Source organism: Hemitrygon akajei, chromosome 15 (genome assembly GCF_048418815.1).
Source record: "Hemitrygon akajei chromosome 15, sHemAka1.3, whole genome shotgun sequence".
NCBI lineage: Eukaryota > Metazoa > Chordata > Chondrichthyes > Myliobatiformes > Dasyatidae > Hemitrygon > Hemitrygon akajei.
In genome coordinates this window covers 81,810,301-81,829,202 of record NC_133138.1, presented here as the reverse complement: position 1 = coordinate 81,829,202, position 18,902 = coordinate 81,810,301, and the positions used below count along the sequence as shown (strand labels likewise).

The 18,902-nt window shown below is 42.1% G+C and overlaps 2 protein-coding genes across 2 annotated transcripts in view; both read right to left on the bottom strand.

The window, feature by feature from the left end:
* Nucleotides 1-1,506: 1,506 nt before the first annotated feature.
* On the bottom strand, nucleotides 1,507-4,480 carry LOC140739619 (forkhead box protein I1-ema-like). The gene is made up of 2 exons (XM_073068018.1): nucleotides 3,757-4,480; nucleotides 1,507-3,057 (listed from the first exon to the last, which is right to left on the bottom strand). Exons 1-2 carry the CDS (start codon nucleotides 4,319-4,321, stop codon nucleotides 2,540-2,542), a joined length of 1,083 nt encoding a protein of 360 aa, XP_072924119.1. The 5' UTR covers nucleotides 4,322-4,480; the 3' UTR covers nucleotides 1,507-2,539.
* A 13,364-nt stretch (nucleotides 4,481-17,844) lies between these two features.
* LOC140739508 (sodium-dependent phosphate transport protein 2A-like) overlaps nucleotides 17,845-18,902 on the bottom strand; it is a 61,809-nt gene continuing 60,751 nt past the window's right edge. Inside the window, exon 13 of the mRNA XM_073067872.1 lies at nucleotides 17,845-18,442. Within this exon, the coding sequence (XP_072923973.1) occupies nucleotides 18,230-18,442 (213 nt within the window). The 3' untranslated portion in view covers nucleotides 17,845-18,229. The remainder of the gene's footprint in view (nucleotides 18,443-18,902) is intronic.

Here is an 18,902-nt window from a genome sequence, read left to right as displayed (position 1 = left end):
CTGGCTAGAAGGGCCAAATGGCCTACTCCTGCACCTACTGTCTATTGTCTAAGAGTAAGAATTTCAGGTTGTATACTGTATACATTCTTTGATATTAAATTGAACCATTAAGAATCAGTTCCACCAGATGAAGGAGGGTGATGATAAAAGGAACTGGTTAGGTCCTGTCTAGAAAGAATCGTACAGGGTTAAGCCCTTCTTGATGGGGGTTAGAAATGTACAGAGAGTGAACATCCATGGTGAGAATGAAATGATCAGGACGAGGGAATTGAAAGTTGTTGAAGAGATCGAGAGCATGTGAAGTGTCGTGGATGTAGGTGGGAAGGAACTAAACAGGTTTTTATGAACCACCACTTGATTGCTGTGTCAAAACCTTTCATTGTATGTAACACACAGAGAATGCTGGAGGAATTCAGCAAGGCAGGCTGCATCGATGGAAACAAAGAAAGAGTCAATGTTTCAGATCGAGATACTTCACTAGTGCCCAATGAGGGGTCTCTGTCCAACATATTTACTCTTAATTCCTCTCCTTAGATGCTGTCTAACCTGCTGAGTTCCTCCAGCATTTTCTGTGTGTTTCTCTGCCAAATCTCTTATGCCTTTCATGGTATGCCATGATTTTAAAGACTGCATGATGTTACTCTGACCTCTGCAAGTTTTCACAACAGTCTCCTTTCTTTCAGCAAATATTTTCTTCAGTTGCTGAATGAATGCATTTCCCTTCTCAGAAGTTATCTTTAAGTTTACCCAGTTCTGTGGGACCTTATGATGGCAGCTTGTTATTTACTAATAAATGAGCTTAAGCTTCCTTTGTTGAATTCCTAATGAAGATGGTCACAAGAGAGGAACCTGTGGGGAAATCTAGTGTATTTTATGAATCGTGAGAAGTTGAAAGGTGTTGTATTTTTAAAAAATGAACAAAACTAACTGTGGCTGCTGTATAATGTTTTAGGAGCTTGACTCTGCAATATCTCATAGAGTCATGCTGTGCAATACCGAGGCTGACCCCATCCATGCTGACCCTTTTTGCCCATCTGTTCCAATCCCATTTGCCTGCGTTAGGACCTTCAATGTCTTGTATTTTTGAGTACCTGTCTTAATATCTCTTAAACCAAAGAGTTGTATTGGATTCCACTACCTCCTCTGGCAGCACGTTCCAAATAACTGTCCGTGACTATCTGAAAGCCTTTGGTGGAACACGACTGAAGGATGTTGGCTCCAAAACTCTCTGGTCTAGGAGTGCTTAACAGGACTGAGTGAACAGAGTGAACTGCACCTTTATCTTGGAAGTTTCAATTGGGGAAGGTAAAATGGAATTTAACCATGAATCACACTTCAGTATAATTGAGCTGAGAGATCTTCATGCTGACAATAGGTGCCTGAAGCAAAACGTGTTCAATTTAAGGGAACAAAAATCTGATTTGCATAGAACTCACAAAAAAAACTGATCTTAAAATCTCTTAATGTATTTTCTTCATAGTAACAAGCCCAAGAATGAAGTAATACCCTTTATAAAACATTTTATTGTAAGTTAGTTCCCTTTATCCTCTGAGGTAAAATTTTACAAAGCACAAAATTGGACATAAGAAAAAAATACAAATCACAAACTGCAATTAAGCATTTGTTGAAAATAGTGGACAATTAATATAAATTTGTAACAACTGAATGAAATTTAACAATCACACAAACTTAACACATTACTGAAAGCTTAAAACACTCACTGGAGCATTGCACCCCATCTACAATCAACCCACTTAAATAATCAAACAACATTAGAATTGAAATGCATATTTGCTGATAATTGTTGGATCTTTATCAGTTATCCTCTCTCCTGCCCTGATCACCCGTATTGTGTTATTACAAGTGCCTGTCACCCTTCTCGTTCATTGTAAACCTAGGGGTTGATGATAAAACAATGAAGGTCATCACATCAAAGTCTGTTCCCAATCCCTTAACAAAGCCCAAACACATCAGAAACCAAATTTTATTTTATTCTTTCCATGTTTAGGAATGAAGAGGCTTAATTGGAGTATCCCTGCAGGTCCAGTTTTCTACATTATTTCCTACCCTGTATGACCATCCCTATTTACTGATGCAGCCTCATCAGGAATGGCAGAGAAAGCTGTTTCTCCCCAGGCAATTTACCTCTTCAATGCTAGAAAACTCAAGCCTATTTGAATGGCTATTTCTTTCTTATTGGTCTGATCGGTTTGAATCTTATGGACACTATGAGGAACAGGTTTGGTAAGGGAAAATCAATTAAGACAGCAAAAACTGTCAACGTCAACAATTTGGGACTCATGCAAATTAAGTCAATCTCTACACTGGGTTCTGTGACGCTGTGGTTTATATCCATGTGCCCAGGCTTAGAAATTATTACTTTAATTCAACTGTTCTTCTTTTATGCTCAAGGCACTTGAACACAGTGCTCTTGAAATGTTTCCTCATAAATAAGCTGCATACATAGCATCAAATGGACTAGTGTGTTACAATTATTTATTATTTTACAGTTGATCCTTCATTCAGCAAATCTCCCTTTTCATGCCTCTGTCCCTTCTCTGGAGAACAGCAAACTGTTTGCATTGATACTGTTGTAGAAATGGTTGTTGAACTGGTTAAGCACGGAAGAATAGCCATAACGATTTGATGGCCCTGGATCGGACCATTCTGACCCAGGCTGGCTCAGGATGTTACTGGAAGGTGAGTACGAGCTGAACCCCATCATGTTCTGTGACGTGTCATTGACCAATCCAAGAGAAGCCTGTCTCCCGCCTATAGGATTGTTATAGGTTGACATACTGGAAATGAAGTTGCTGAGGCAGGGAGTGGAGATTGAAGTTGGAGATTTCTTTTCAGGTGAGTTTCCTGTCCTTGTGGAGGGGATGTCCATGAGCCCTGGGCTTTGAGGTGGCTTTTGACTGCTGTCATCAGACTTTTCAGTGCTGATAGTGCCTGCACTGGAGTTGGGATCTGATTTCCTTTTCCTCTTGCGCCGAAAGTTTCCATTGTCGAACATTTTTTCACAGTTAGGATCCAATGTCCAGTAATTTCCTTTACCTGAAACAGTTCGGGGCAAGGAGAGGGAGAAAAGAAATAAAATCCCATGTGAGTATGACATCAGCTCATGAACAAATACGGCATCCAATACAACATTAGCACTCGGTCTCTACTAGCCACGAAGATGTCCTGCATAAACATTCTCTTCTTTCCTTTTCCAGTGCTTCTAACCTCAAAGTTCTTTGATTCAATCTATTGTAGTCAATGTTTTTCTAGTTTCTTAACTTCCTGCCAATGATCTCACTGTTCTGAAATTAAAATTCATCATAGTTTCCCATATTCACATCTGCTCCTTCTACTGTATGCCCACATTTTCCTTTTCTCCTCCAATTTGTACTCTTCCAGAATCTAGCCTTAGCACTATCCATACTCTTCATTTGACTTCCTCCCCGACCCTTCGATCTTGGGAGAATTAACTAGGTCATTTGACTAAAATAAATGTCTGTGTACAAGAGGGAGTCACCAGTACTGGTGAGCCATTATCAGACACAGTCACAATCATGAAGGACCATTTAGATACATCCATCAATCAGCTTTTGTCCTACTTTCCCAGAAATCCTACCTTCCTTCAAATTAAATATCTATTTTAACCCCTGTCAATAAAACATGCTTAGAAATGAGGCATAATACACTAATGAACCTAAAGCTCTCCAGAGAGAAGAGCCCTTGAAACTAACTTAAAATGAAGTGGTGACATACCTGGATCATCTTCATCTCTGGGGACTTTCTTGAAACAGTCATTGAGGGAAAGGTTGTGTCTGATGGAGTTCTGCCACCCAGCTTTACTCTTGTTATAGAATGGGAAGTTGTCAGCCACGTACTGATAGATTTGACTCAGGGTCAGTCTCTTATCTGGGGCCCCATGGATTGCCATTGCGATCAGAGCTGAGTAAGAGTAAGGCGGTCTCACCAGTTTCAGAAGCTCTTCCTGATTAGGAATGGATAGCCACCCAAGGTCAGATCCTCCCAAACCAGTGTTGTTGGGTAGGAACTGTCTCGGCATCCCGTAAGACTGGGGGATGAAAGGGCTGGCATTCGATCCCGGCAGGTAAGATGAAGAGTTCATGGATGGTCCGTTTAACCAGAGGTACGGGTTGGCACTTGAGCTGTAGTCATCAATGTCATAGTTAGATGGTCTCTGCGCATTCTGTTGATGGAAGAAGTTCTCACAGAAGATGTTCATCTCTGGAGGCTCTTGACCAATGCTGGGGAATTGGGGACTACAGCGAGGAGGTGACTGTGTCTGCAGGTCGAAGGAACTCATATTCAGTTCTGGCCTGTGAGGGTTTAATCAACTGGCTGGATCTCTTGTGGTAAAGACGTCGTCAAGGCAATTGCACCTTGCATCTCATACTTATACACCTGTGTTCTCAGGGTGTATGTTACAAACTCCACCCCAGCTCAAACTGATTGGTGTGACATCACCAAGGCAAAATGTTGACGGATCAGATTTTCGGCATGCCTGCTTAGTTCAGAGCCCTGGCTGGCACGTTGCTTAAGGTTGGAGGGGGCAGGGGAGGTGGGATGGTGGTGGGGGGGGGGGGGAGAGAGAGAGAGAGAGAGAGAGAGAGAGAGAGAGAGAGAGAGAGAGAGAGAGAGAGGAGAGAGAGAGAGAGAGAGAGAGAGAGAGAGAGCAGAGAGCAAGAGAGAGAGAGTGTGAGAGAGAGAAAGCAAGAGAGAAAGCAAAAGAAATATAGAAAGGGAGGGAGAAAGAGAGGAAGAGAGAGAGAGAAAAAGGCAGAGAGAAAAGGTGAGAGGGAGAGAGAAAGACAGAGAAAGCAAAAGAGAGAGCGGGGAGAGAGTGAGGGAAAGGGAGAGGGGAGAGAGAGAGTGAGAGAGAAAGGGAGGGAAAGAGAGAAATGGAGAGAGAGAGAAAAAGAGAGAAGGGGAGAGAGAGATGGAGAGAGAGAGAAAGAAAGGGGGAGAGAGAGTGAAAGAGAAAGGGAAGAGAGAGAGATGGAGACAGAGAGAGAAAGAGAAAGGGAGAGAGAGAGAGAGAGAGAAAGAGTAAGAGAGAGATTATTTATTTGCACTATCAACACAGGCACACTGCCTGAAGCATTCTGTAATCAAGAATTATCTGACTAAGTATTGAGCAAGGCACTCCAACCCGTTTAAAGAAACCCCATTCTGACAGAAAGAAGGTTTCCACTTGAAATGGATTTGTTTTACTTGATTTTGCAAATTAGACTAGGCAACGTTCTCCCTTGTTGACATGGGCTGGTATTTAAATCATTCATCTGAGCAAATATATTTCTCCCATGGTTTAGAAATTGCATTGCTTGGGTTAGTGAGAAAAGGTTTTGGATTGCACCATGACAGAAGGGAGAGTTTTAAGCATCACCTCAGCATAAACACAAACCAGGATTGTGTTAGTGTGCTCTTCTAGCTATATAAGGCTGACTATATAGCACCATACTTTCACTTTGGATTGATTGCAATTTTAGTCATGACATATATTGAATGTAAGATTAAAACTATCTACCGACACAAAGCAACCTCCAAACACAAACCTACATCATGTTCAACCCCACCACAGGCTATAAATCCAGCCATCATTTCAACTGGCCTCAACATAAAATCAGCCAAAGCATAAACACAGACCTGTGTGTCCCCTGAACTCCTCACATCTTTACAAATACCCTTAATAATCTCCTCAATCTGTTTTTCCTAATCATGACTGTTTTTTCAACAATATGCACCCTGTTAAAGGTTTCAGACACATAGTATGAGCCCCTCAATAGTTTGTAGATAGGAAAAGGCTGGCAAAACTAGGCAAAGGGCAATGGAGAGTGGGAGACACGAGGTATGAAAGGCAACAGCATTTGGAAGAAAAGAAGTCAGAATATGAGACAGTGGTACAACTAGTGGAGCTGCTGCCTCATGGTGCCAGTCACATGGGTAAAATCCTGTCCTTGGGAGTAATCTGAGTGGAGTTTGCATGTTCTCCCTGTGGCTGCACGTGTTTCCCTTGGATGTTCGAGTTTCCTCCCACGTTCCAAAGATGACTGGATTGGTATGTGAAATGTGAATTGTGACTGGTTTGTAGTGAGTGGTAGAATCTGGGGGGAGCTGACAAAAATGTATGTAAATGGGTGGTTGATGGTGTAGAATTAGTAGGCAAAGGGCCTGAACCTGAGTGTATCACTCTCTGACTCTATGATAAAATCAAGAGGGGCAGCTGTCAAACTCTAACCCTAAAGCAATTCAAGCAATGGACTGGTTATCGCTAACCTTGTTTGCAGACTGTCTAGTACTAACATTAACTCCAATGCTGGCTAAAGCAACAGATTAGCTTTAGCTGCAGAGTTCACAACCCAAACAGCAATGCTATCCGAAAGAGTAGAACATGTTAAGGACTGAATTAGGTCACATTGCCAACATATATAATCCCTATCAAGTATTTATTCTGGGGTTGCCTTTCCCTTACTGTTTTCTCACAGTAGCCATACCTTCGCTACCCACCGCTAATGTGGCCTCTACCACCATGGAGAGGTAGCCAGCCTGAAGTCTCAGGAATGAATGCTGTGAGTTGATCCCAAACAGCACCTAGACTACACAATTGGGGTCCCTGAACAGTGATCAATAATTTGACTTACTGGATGAGTCAGCAAATTAGAATGTATAAATATTTTTCAACTGTAATATTGGGAGGGTTTTAAACAATGCCTTCGAAGCCAGAGTAACACAAGCAATTTGAATGCACTAAATATGAAATACTTTTCAGTATAAAATACTTTTATACTTCATATAAAATACGAAGCTGGCTAATTGCCACTTGCTGCAATGCTTTCAAATACTTAAAAATGATGAGAATAACAATTTGTCTTAAGAACTACTTACAGAAACACACATATGCATATACATTCAAAAACGCATGCTTGCACCTGTATATATTTGTGCATGCGCACGCGCACACACACACGTGTGTGCCTTCTTATTTTGAGGGTATTGAGGGATGGGTAAGATGGATTTTGTGGTGTTTGTATTTTACCAACATGAGAGTTGACATAACTGATTTCAAATGACTGCTATGCTATCGGTCAGCTTTTTGCCTGCACAGGAGCTGTTAAAGAATGCAGTGTCTGACTTCATTAACTCTGTTCCTGGCAGTAAGACAGATAAACATAATTTAAGAGACTTGTCAAAATGTAAAGAAATTATTCCTCTTCTGGTGTACCTGTTATAATATTGCTGAAGGCATTCTTATTCCCTACCCTCTGCTTTTCGCCACCATAGCACTCTAGAAGGATGGATTCTGTGTTACACTTGAGACTCTTGAAAAGCTGACCCGTCAGTAAAGAATTTGCCCTCAGTGTGTGGTTGTGTAGAGGCTTTTACAAGCTCAGGATGTTGCACTGTGCTTCAAAAGTAACACTGAAGTGGTGCTAGAGTTGTACTGCTGGAAATGCAGCAGCAAGCATGTGTACAGAAAGATCCCCCATACGTTACTGCCCAGATCATTCATTTTAACCTTGGCACCAGGAAATCACCTCTGAGAACACTGTTGTGAGATGCTTAACTGATCCTGAGCAGTTGGACTAGCTCTGAATTTAACGACCTTTCTGGTAGCTGGCATCTCAAGTGATCCTAGACAATGTTCCCTCTAAGCTGTGCTCATGTGCATGCTCACACATCGTTTGCTACAAGCGCACAAAGGAATTTAAACTGCACACAAAAGGTTGTCATCCTCTACCTCGTTGACATGCTAAGTATATTTCACGATCGTGCACAATCACATTTCCTTTTCTGGTTCCTGATGCAGATGGTGTTGACAACATGGAGTTTGCGATGATTTGTCAGCAAGTTTTAGAACTGCTTTATTTATACTGTTTTTATTGAAGAAATGGTTGATTAAGGATGTCAAATTCAAAAGAAGCAAAGGGTGTTAAGCACAAAAGAACTGTTAATTCACTTAAAGTGGACTGGCTTAAAGAAACAGTAGAAACTGCTACACCAAAAGCTCATAAGGTCAGGGATGTGCAGCTACGAGAAATATTTATGTACAATACAGAAACTAATGTTTCCTGCATGTATTGTTATGATGCAAAAGTTGCTGGACACTTTGCAAGGAGGAAGAAGTGGAGTGATATTTGGAAACTTGACTTTTTAAAGTGTGACTTAGCAAGCAAATCACATATGGATGGTGTGCAAAAGCTCCAGCAAGAAAATCCTTCATTACCCACAGCAGGTCTGCTATATATGTTTTATGAGTGGGTAAATGAAGGAGAGCGTGAAAATGATCAAACCCAGTGGAGATCAAAGTTCCTGTTGACAGAGTTTTGCTAGCTGTTAAAATGATAACCTCTAGATATAAAACTCAGAGCACACATGTTGTCACTGGGCAAAAAACTGCACAGCACAAGATTCTTCGCACACTAATCATTACAAACTAGAGGGAATATTGATAAACAGTGTGCAAGCAGTTGCAATAGAATTGTATTATTATGACTAGAGGCAGTGCAAATTTACTGAATCTCACATTAATTGAACTAAGACCCTGAATAAGTTCAAGTTTTAGATTGCTTGCAAGACTTACATGACTGAGAATTCCTGAGGATGCCAGAGTGGATTTGATACAGTGCTCATTCATATTCAGAAAATGCTGTCTGGATCTCCTCTCCTAAGGGCAGACGTGACACAGGAAGACAAGAGATTGGAGGCCAACTGCCACGTTCTTCATGAAGATGGGGTGAAGTGGGAAGGACTGAGGAAGTATTGGACTGCAGGTGAATTGGGTTGAGGAGGGGATCATTTGTGAGGGGAGACCCAGGTCATGATAGGGCACATGACAGCTGAGCAGGTGTCACTCTCACTGAGTTCGCCTTGACTGATCAGCACCCACTGCTGGAATAAGACCATTTTATCAAACCTTCCCACCCCCATTCTGCACTATGCACATGCCACCCGGCACATCTTTGGGAAGTGGTAGGATACCAAAGCAACTGGAGGAATATAAATAACGTGGTCACAGGGAGAGCTCCATAGCACCAAAAGTCAGAATTCAAGTTCAAGTTCAAGTTTCATTGTCATTCAACCATACATAAATGCCCATGAATACAACCAAACAAAACAACGTTACCCCAGGGCAAAGATCCAAACCACAATACCAACAGACACACACAGCACAAGGCACATATAACTCATATAAGATAGCAAGCACATATAAGATATAAATCAAATACAGTTACACAAAAAAAATAGTCCAAGACAGTGAGTCCATGAAAGTTGCAGTGGTCTGCAGTCGGACACAATTTGGCTTGTCTTCTGCTGGGTGAACACAGGGGGCAGCACTGACTGCAGCTTGGATGCCACACCACGCCACCCCAAGCAGTCTAGCGGAGCACACTGGCTCCAACACCTCTCTTTCCCAGGTGACTGTAAACAGGCATGCAGCTCCACCACCAATCTGCCCTGCTGTCCACCCGTAGATCAGTGAATCAGCCTAGCAGCATTCCATATTAACAATATTCAACAGGGTCTTGCGATCACAAGTGACTAAGATGACCTAAGATCACTGTTAGTCTTGCACCAACTCCAGCACCTTCTGTTTCTCCTCCAATGAGTAGCTAACTGATAGGGTAGACCTGCAGTACTTTAAGTTCTTAATGTCCAGCAGGATCATGCAATGGTAAAAAATACAATTAAAAAAGATAGTAACACCTTTGGTTGACCGCATCGAAGCTGTTGTGACTCAGCGTACTGTCATCTTACTGGAAGAATTGAACCTGGACCATTAGAATAATAAGGCTGCAACTCCATTAGCTGACGTTAGATGAAAATTTTTGCAGAAAGACAAGAGGTAGGTAAGCATTACCTGCTAACAAGCTTCCCAGGTTGGCGCAATGGGCGCCAATGACGTTGCCAGGGAAGACCCTAATGACAAATGCCCTTCAGGGTCAGCCAATCAGGTGCGGGAATGGAACCACATGACCTATCAACTTGCTTTCCCTCCAGTTATGTGAGGGAACCATTTGGGTTTTTGCATTATCTGACAGGTTCATTGCAATTTTTGCTGCTGAAAACTTTCCATTTCTAATATTATTTTAAAAGGAATTCAAGTCTGCAAACAACTAGAGGGGCAATTCATATCATTAAGTTTATTGCAAGATTGAACAACATTGAGGAGCAAAAATATTTATGTGCTTGGGAGATTACTTGCACCAATCTGCTAAATCTCATGATAATTAGCCTTTCCATGAGATTAGAATAATAACTCGGTGAATTTGCATAATTCAGAAAACTTGACTGGAAATTTCCTGATTTGAATAGTGCTTGATTTGACCTTGATGAGTATATATGACGTCTAATTTGCAGAGGAATTTGGGTAAGATCATCGTGTTCTTTTCTGGAAACAATGCTACTTACCTGGGACATTGCCAAGGAGTTAAGATTCCTACTTTCACCTGTAGCCAATCTGAGATGGGTAATAACTGCCACCCTTGTCAGCAATGCCTGCAATCTGAAATTTAATTAAAAATGCTTTGATGTCCAGCAACCATCTTGCCTGATTGAGGATGGATTTCAGTGATCAAGAACGCACTGAATGTTGACTGAAGTCACCAGTGCTCTTGGCCCTTGGTCCTTCCCCTCAGCCATCTTTTAACACAATTCTTTGCGGCATGAGCAGACAGCACATTGAGTGACGGCTAGTCTTCTTCTGTTAGTCACCGATTTTACAGCTCATAATCCAGCTCTTAATCCTCTCAATCCTAATCTGTTCAGAGTTCCCTCTTGCCCCACCACTCTGCCACTGTCTCCTTTTGCAGTTAGTGATATGCAATTACCCTTCTGTCCATGTCAATATTGATTATTAAGTATCGAATTGACTTTATTACTTACATCTTTCATATACAAAGAGTAAAATCTTTACATTACGTCTCCATTCAAATGTGCAATGTGCAATTATAGCAATTTCTAATAAATATTATGTACAACAGAATAGTCAATATAACATAGAAATGCAATTGTGTCATCATGAATTAATCAGTCTGATGGCCTGGTGGAAGAAGCTGTCCCAGAGCCTGTTGGTCCTGGCTTTTATGCTGCGGTACCGTTTCCCGGATGGTAGCAGCTGGAACAGTTTGTGGTTGGGGTGACTTGAGTCTCTGATGATCCTTTCTACACACCTGTCTTTGTAAATGTCCTGAATAGTGGGAAGTTTACATCTACAGATGTGCTGGGCTGTCCGCACCACTCTCTGCCGAGTCCTGCGATTGAAGGAAGTACGGTTCCCATACCAGGCAGTGATGCAGTCAGTCAGGATGCTCTCAGTCGTGTGCTATAGAAAGTTCTTAGAATCTGGGGGTGGGGGGGGGGGGGGGGCGGTGCCCATACCAAATTTCTTCAACTGTCTGAGGTGAACGAGGTGCTGTTGTGCCTTTTTCACCACACAGCCGGTATGTACAGACCACATGAGATCCTTGGTGATGTTTATGTCGAGGAACTTAAAGCTGTTCACCCTCTCAACCCCAAATCGATTGATGTCAATAGGGGTTAGCCTGACTCTATTCTTCCTGTAGTCCACTACCAGCTCCTGTGTTTTTGTGACACTGAGGGAGAGGTTGTTTTCTTGACACCACTGTGTCAGGGTGATGACTTCCTCTTTGTAGGCTGCCTCATTATTACTTGAGGTTAGGCCAATCAGTGTTGAGTCGTCAACAAATTTAATTAGCAGATTGGAGCTGTGGGTGGTGACACAGTCATGGATATACAGAGTATCTATCCATCCTTACTCCATTAACCAGCACTTCTATGCCTTGGAGATTCAAGTGCTCATCCAGATGCTTCTTAAGTATGAGAGACTTTGCTTCCACCCTCCTTTCAGAGAAATCCAGAGTATAGCTGGCTGCCAGCTTCACCTTGTTTTGCACACCTCATCCTAGTTGATTTACCTATTTTAGAGTGGTCAGCCAGGAAACAGGATGGAGAGGCCATTTGCCTCTACAGTACTGCCCTCTCACTGTCAGAAGGAGGGTGCAATGGAAAATCTTTTGGAATTCTTTGGTGATCTTCTGACCCAAAACAATTGTGTTACCTGAGAAGGCTGGCAAATACACGTTCTCATTTCAGCAGTGATCCGATCAATTCCCAAATCCTGTGTGATGAACTGTCCTCTAGTGGCTATTCTCTGCCACTACAGAATTTACCACATCTACAAACATTGAAGCCTAGAATACAAGTAGGCATAATGGTTATGCAGCACTGAAGTAAGCTCTCCTGCCCAGTTTGCATGTGCTAACCATTAAAATCTCATTTACACTCATCCCATTTACCCTTCCCATATTCTTATCAACTCCCCCAGATTTCACCACTCACCCACATGTTAGGGGTAATTTACAAAGCCCAATTAACATATCAGCCTGCGACTGTTTTGGACGTGGGGTGAGTGGGGGGGGGGGGGGGGGTACAGGAACACCTGGAGGCAACCTGCTTGAGAGAATGTGCAAACTGCCCACAGACAAGTTAGGATTGCACCTGGGTAATTGGAGTTGTGCAGAAGCAGCACTACCTACTCCGCACCACTGCCATAAGTCTGATGTCTGTTTGGCATTTCTGGTTTTATGTTTCGGAATGCTCGATGGGAAAGCAGTGCATGTCAGCAGACAGCTCGCAGGGTCTGAAATAAAGGTACGCTGCGAGCATACAGATTTGGGGCTCCACACTCAAGCCTGGCTGGCTTTGAACTGAGCAACAAGATTGTACACCCACAGTCACAGCCCAAAGGACTTCTGGCCACAATGTCCCTCACAATATCATCCCTACTTATCCCTTACACCACCTGCTGACTCTGAAGCATCCCAATCCCCTGAACCAAGTCCCATGAACAATGGGACTATCAGAGGCTATTTGGCCCGACTGGCTCTGTCAATGCTAGCTTTTCATACCAGCTTCTCCTGATCCACATCCCAGGTGGAACCCAAACTGACTGATACCAATAAAAATTGGGACACAACCCTATCAGTTACATAAATTCTGCAAATATCAGTAAAATTATTTAATGTAACCTCGCACATTGTGTAGAATTGGATTGGATCACAGCTGACTATGGAGGGGGGGGGTTTACCTAATACTTGCCTCCCAACTCCCCCTCATTATGAAAGAGAAGGTGGAATTGCTATTACTCTTGCTCTTTTATGATTGTCAAATGTACCAGGGTACAGTGAAAAGCTTAGTTTTCATGCCATCCATACAGATCATTTCATACATACATCAAGTGTATATTCAAAGTACATTGATTATTCAAGGTACATGTATTATTGAAGTGTGTCTACATTATACAACCTTGAGATTCATCTCCTTACAGACAGCCACAAGACAAAGAAACCCAAAACAGCCCATAATAAAGAACGTCCAATGTGCAGAGAGACCACACCTCGCCTCGGGCCCCGCCACCCTGACCTTGTCGATCTGGCCCAGTGCTTAGGTCATCATCCGAACACTGTGCTCAGTCACTTCGATACACTCTGGGGCCTGGACCCTGCCACCTCAATTACCTTTCCGATTCAGCCTGGCACTTAAATCAAGTGAACCTCAGGTCTTCTACAAGGCGTTGTACATTCAGAGAGGCTCTTCTACATACAATTGTTGTAATGTGTGGTTATCTGAGTTACTGTCACTTCCCGTCAGCTTGAACCATTCTGGCCGTTCTCCTCTAGCCTCTCTCATTAACAAGACATTTTCGCCAACAGAACTGTTGCTTGCTGGATGTTTTTTTTTGCACCATTCTCTGTAAGCTCTAACGAATTTTATGTGTGTAAATGCCACGTGTAGCAGTTATTGTGACACTGCTACAGCCTGGAGTGTCGGAGTTCTGAGTTTAATTCTCATGTTATCGGTAGCGAATCTGTACATCCTGCCCATGGAATGCTTGGGTTTTCCCTGGGTGCTCCAGTTTTCTCCCACAGTCCAAAGATGTATCAGTCAGTAGATTTTTTGGCCATTGTCCCATGATTAGGTTATGTTAAATCGGTGGTTGCCTGGAGGTGTGGCTGAAGGAACTAATCTGTGCTGTATTTCTAAATAAAATAAAATGAAAATCCCAGATCAGCAGATTCTGAGATACTCAAACCACCCTGTCTGACACCAAAAACCATTCCATGGTCAACAAGCAGGTGTATAGGTATACCTGATAACGTGGCCTGGCCACTGAGTGTAAGTACACCGAGCTAGGGGAGAAAAAAGGAAAAGCAATATAATGGTACAAGTACAGAGAATGTACAGAGCAAGGAAACAAATAAAATTCAAGGTCCACAACAAGGTAGATTGAAGGATCAATCATCTGTCTTTTAGCACATAAGATGATCATTCAAGTTTTAAACCAGCAGATGAAAACTGACCTTGAGCCTGGTTGTACGTGTTCTCAGGTTTTTGTATATTCTGCTTGATGGGAGCAGGGAAATGAAAAAACCCTGGGGTGAGACTATGTTTGTTGCTTTCCTAGGTGTTAGATACATGGGTTATGATTGAAGAAGAAATAAGTGGCTAAAGCTGCTTAACAGTTTAATGCAGGGATGTTTATTAGATGCATCAAAAATCAAACTTTCAAAAATTAGTGAAAATAGTGAAAAAAAGATATCAAACAGAAAACACAATAATAGCTCCATATTATTTGTCCAGTGTGAATTCCTGGCAGACCAATCTCTCTCTTCCCCCTGAGAGTGGTCAGCCCTGGTTATTAGGCATCAGGGCATACCACCTTTAATTATCCTCAAAGTTAACCTAAGAGTGCAAATAAATTGGAATATGATGCATTCCACCATGGAGTTACAATCATATTGCAAAATAAACAGAAGTATCTGCATAAATACAATATGCAGGCAACATATACACATTTATATGTTCCCATTACTAAAGCAGTGGACTAGTCAGTTGTGTATGGTGTGAAAAGCACCATAACCCTAACCCTTTAGGACCCATTGTTAGAATATATCGAGGGGAGACAGTGAAGTACACAGACTCAGCACAACAACAGCAGAGTGGCAAGGGGTGTGTGTGTGTGTGTGTGTGTGTGTGTGTGTGTGTGTGTGTGTGTGTGTGTGTGTGTGTGTGTGTGTGTGTGTGTGTGTGTGTGTGTGTGTGTGTGTGTGTGTGTGTGTGTGTGTGTGTGTGTGTGTTACCACCAAAGCAGTTGGAAGTGTAGAAAGAGTCAATGGCGGGAGGGCTGGTTTGAGTGATGAACCTGGATGCATACACAACACTCTTCAATTTCTTGCAGTCTTTGACAGACCAGCTGCCAAATCATTCTGCAAAGCATTAGGATCGGATGCATTCAATAGCACCTCTGTAAAAACTGGTGAGAGTCTTTGGAAGAACTCCATACTCTCTTAGCTTTCTGAGGAAATGGAGATGCAGGCATGCTTTCTTGGTCTTGATTGGACCAGAACAAATTGTTGATGATAAATAAATTTGAAACGTGTTGAGCAAAGATTGACAAGTTGAACTGCATATTTTGACCTCAACCACACAGGAAAGTTAACTGTGCCAATAACAGAGCCCACATTCAAGAGAAGTCCTTTCAGAGACCATGAGGTCAGACTGAAAAACTAACACCTCAGTAAGTTGGAGTAAGGATGTAATGTTGGTTGATAAACCTACAAATTGGACTAAATTTTTTGGAAAATAATGCTTTAGGATAATACAAAGGCCACATAATGAAAGTAGATAGCTTTGAAAGGAATTGATGACTTTGGACCCATTATTCCCAGCACTGTTCTCCCATTGGCCTTTCCTTGCCCATGTCTGCATCTGTTGGAAACTAATAGAATCATAGAGCCACAGAAAAGTACAACACAGAAACAGGCTCTTTGGCCCATCCAGAATGCTGAACCATTTAAGCTGCATAGTTCCATTGACCTGCACCCGGAATATAGCCCTTATAGCCCTTTATGTACTTATCCAAACTTCTCCTAAATGTTGAAATCAAGTTCACCTGCACCACATGTGCTGGTACCTCATTCCACACTCTCACAAGCCTCTGAGTGAAGAAGTTTCCCCTCATATTCCCCTTTAACTTTTCGCCTTTCACCCTTAACCTCTAATTGTAGTTTCACCCAACCTCAGTGGAAAAAAACCTCTTTGTATTTACCCTATCTATACTCCTCATGATTTTGTACATCCCTTTCATGTCTCCCCTCAATCTTCTTAGTCTTCTAAGTCTAAAGTCCTAACCAATTCAATCCAAACTATCATCCAGATCATTGATATTGATAACAAGCAACAACAGACCCAATATTGTTCCCTGTGGCACACCATTAGTCACAGGCCTCCAGACATAGTGACAAACCTGTACTACCACTCGCTGGCTTCTCCAACAAAGCCAATGTCTAATCCAATTTATTACCTCATCTTGAATTTCAAGTGACTGAACCTTCTTGACCAGCCTCCCATGAGGGACCTTGTTAAGTTCTTTGCTAAAGATGATGTAGGAAACATCCACTGCCTTGCCTTTATCAACTTTCCTGTGAACTTCCTCAAAAAACTCTACAAGACTAGTTAGACACAACATACTACACAAAAAGAAGGGTCTCAGCCCAAACCATTTTCCATAGATCAAACACGAGGAAATCTGCAGACGCTGGAAATTCAAGCAACACACACAACATTCTGGTAGAACGCAGCAGGCCAGGCAGCATCTATAGGAAGAAGCACTGTCAACGTTTTGGGCCGAGACCCTTCGTCAGGACTAACTGAAAGAAAAGATAGTAAGAGATTTGAAAGTAGATGTTGCATGGCCTGCTGAGTTCCTCCGGCATTTTGTGCGCGTTACACAAAAGGACATGCTTTCTATCCCCAATCAGTCCATGTCTATCCAAATATTTATATATCTCATCCCTTAGAATACCTTCCAGTACCTTTCCCACTATTAATATCAGGCACACCAACCTACAATTTCCTAGTTTATTTTTAATGTCTTCCTTTAGCAACTGAATAACATTCACTTCTTCCAATCCTCCAGTACCCCACCTGTCACTAATCTTGATCTAAATATCCCTGCTAGGGCCCTGGTAATTTCTGCACTTGCCTCCCACAGGTTCCGAGGGAACTCCTTGTGAGAATTTCTGTAGAATTCCTGATGAAACCTCGTACCTTTGTGTCTTCTTTTAGCCCTCCCGATTTCTTTGTTCTCTTGCATTTCTTATACTCCGTAAGTATCTAAATTGTTATGCCACTCCTCCTCCTTCAAACCCTTCTGCGTGTTAAGCAATGAAACCTGGAATACTGTGATGCCAGTCCTGCCCCTCCTGCAACCAAGTCTCACTAATTGTTACAGTATCATTCAATGTGTTGATCCATGCCCCGGGATGTCCTGACTTTCCTACAATATTTCTTGCATTAAAAATATTCAGCTCGGATTATTAGTCACATCATGCTCAACCCTTTGAGTCCTGACTTTGTCTGAGGTCTTAACAACACCTGTCTCCACACCCCCTCCACTATCTGTTCTGATACTCCGGTTCCTATCCCCTTACAACTCTAGGTTAATCCACCCCTCATCCCCCATGCAGCACTAGAAAACCTTCCCACTAGGATATTAAACCCCCTCCAGTTCAGGTGCTTACAGAAGCAAATAATGAGGCTTTGAGTGGTGGAAGGGCAATGATTGATCTGAAAAGCCTGATGAAGCCACTCCTAAAAAAACTCCCATGAAAGATGTGGCAGCCATTGAATTCTCACCTTCAAAATGACCGCCAATCAAAATTATAAAAGTTTTTGAAATGTTTCTCAATGTCAGAAATTTAAAGATACTAAACAAGACCTTTTTCAATATAAAATGGCTTAAAAGCAAGAAGAAATAGCTCTAATGAAAAATGGAACAATTAAAAGCATTAAACAAAACACAAATGTTTATAACATGAGTGTTGGAATTTCACAGAGAGTTTCTCCTCAATTACTCAGGGCAGTGTATTTGATAAATGGATGGAAGAAACTGTCAGAAGATTGAAGGTTTTCACATTGATACGGAGTTTCGTGAAATCTGGATTTCTGTCTCATCTTCCAGCAGATGCTGTGGTGGGTTATACACCAGATGGCAGCACTGTGCAGGCTTCATTCTCATTGTCCCTTCTGTAACCAAGTTTTGAAAAGCAGTAAATAAACTTCTGTTTTGAGCACCGCTCTTTATCGCCAGCTCCTTAACACTATTCAAAGCATTTAAACCAAGTTGATCACTTCAGCTTGTCTTTCTATGGAGAGTGAGCACATTTGCTGCCACGCAATTCCAGTGACCTGTTGAGCTGAATATGCGAAGTTTGTTTGTTCTTCCTGAGGCTGCATTTGATTCCGGTTCCCGCCCACATTCCAAAAATATGAGCATGAGAAAATCTGCAGATGCTGGAAATCCAAAGCAACACACACTGGAGGCACTCAGCAGGTCAGGCAGGATCTGCGGAAAAGAGTGAAAAAAATCATGTTTTGGACCAAGGCCCTTCATCAGGACTGAAATATGAGGTTTGGTAGGCTGTTTGTATGCAGGTTAGTGGCAGGTTCTGGGAGAGTTGATGGAAATGTGGGTAAAATGATTTGTGATTACTGTAGGTTTAGTATCACTGGGTTCTTGATGGTCAACATGGGACTGATGGGATGAAGGACCTGTTTCCTTGCTATGACTCTTTGATTCTATAGTCTTCCCTTGGAATGGGAATTCAACAGCTGATCTCACATTGATTACATTACAACATAGCTCAAATGTCAATCACAGAATCTCCTACAATCATACAAATACATTTTTAAATAGGCAATAATAATACACAATTGGTGATAAGTTATAGGCTGGAACTTCATATCTAATCTTTGTATACTAGAATAGGTGAAGCAACTGAAACTGCACTGGGACCATGAAATGT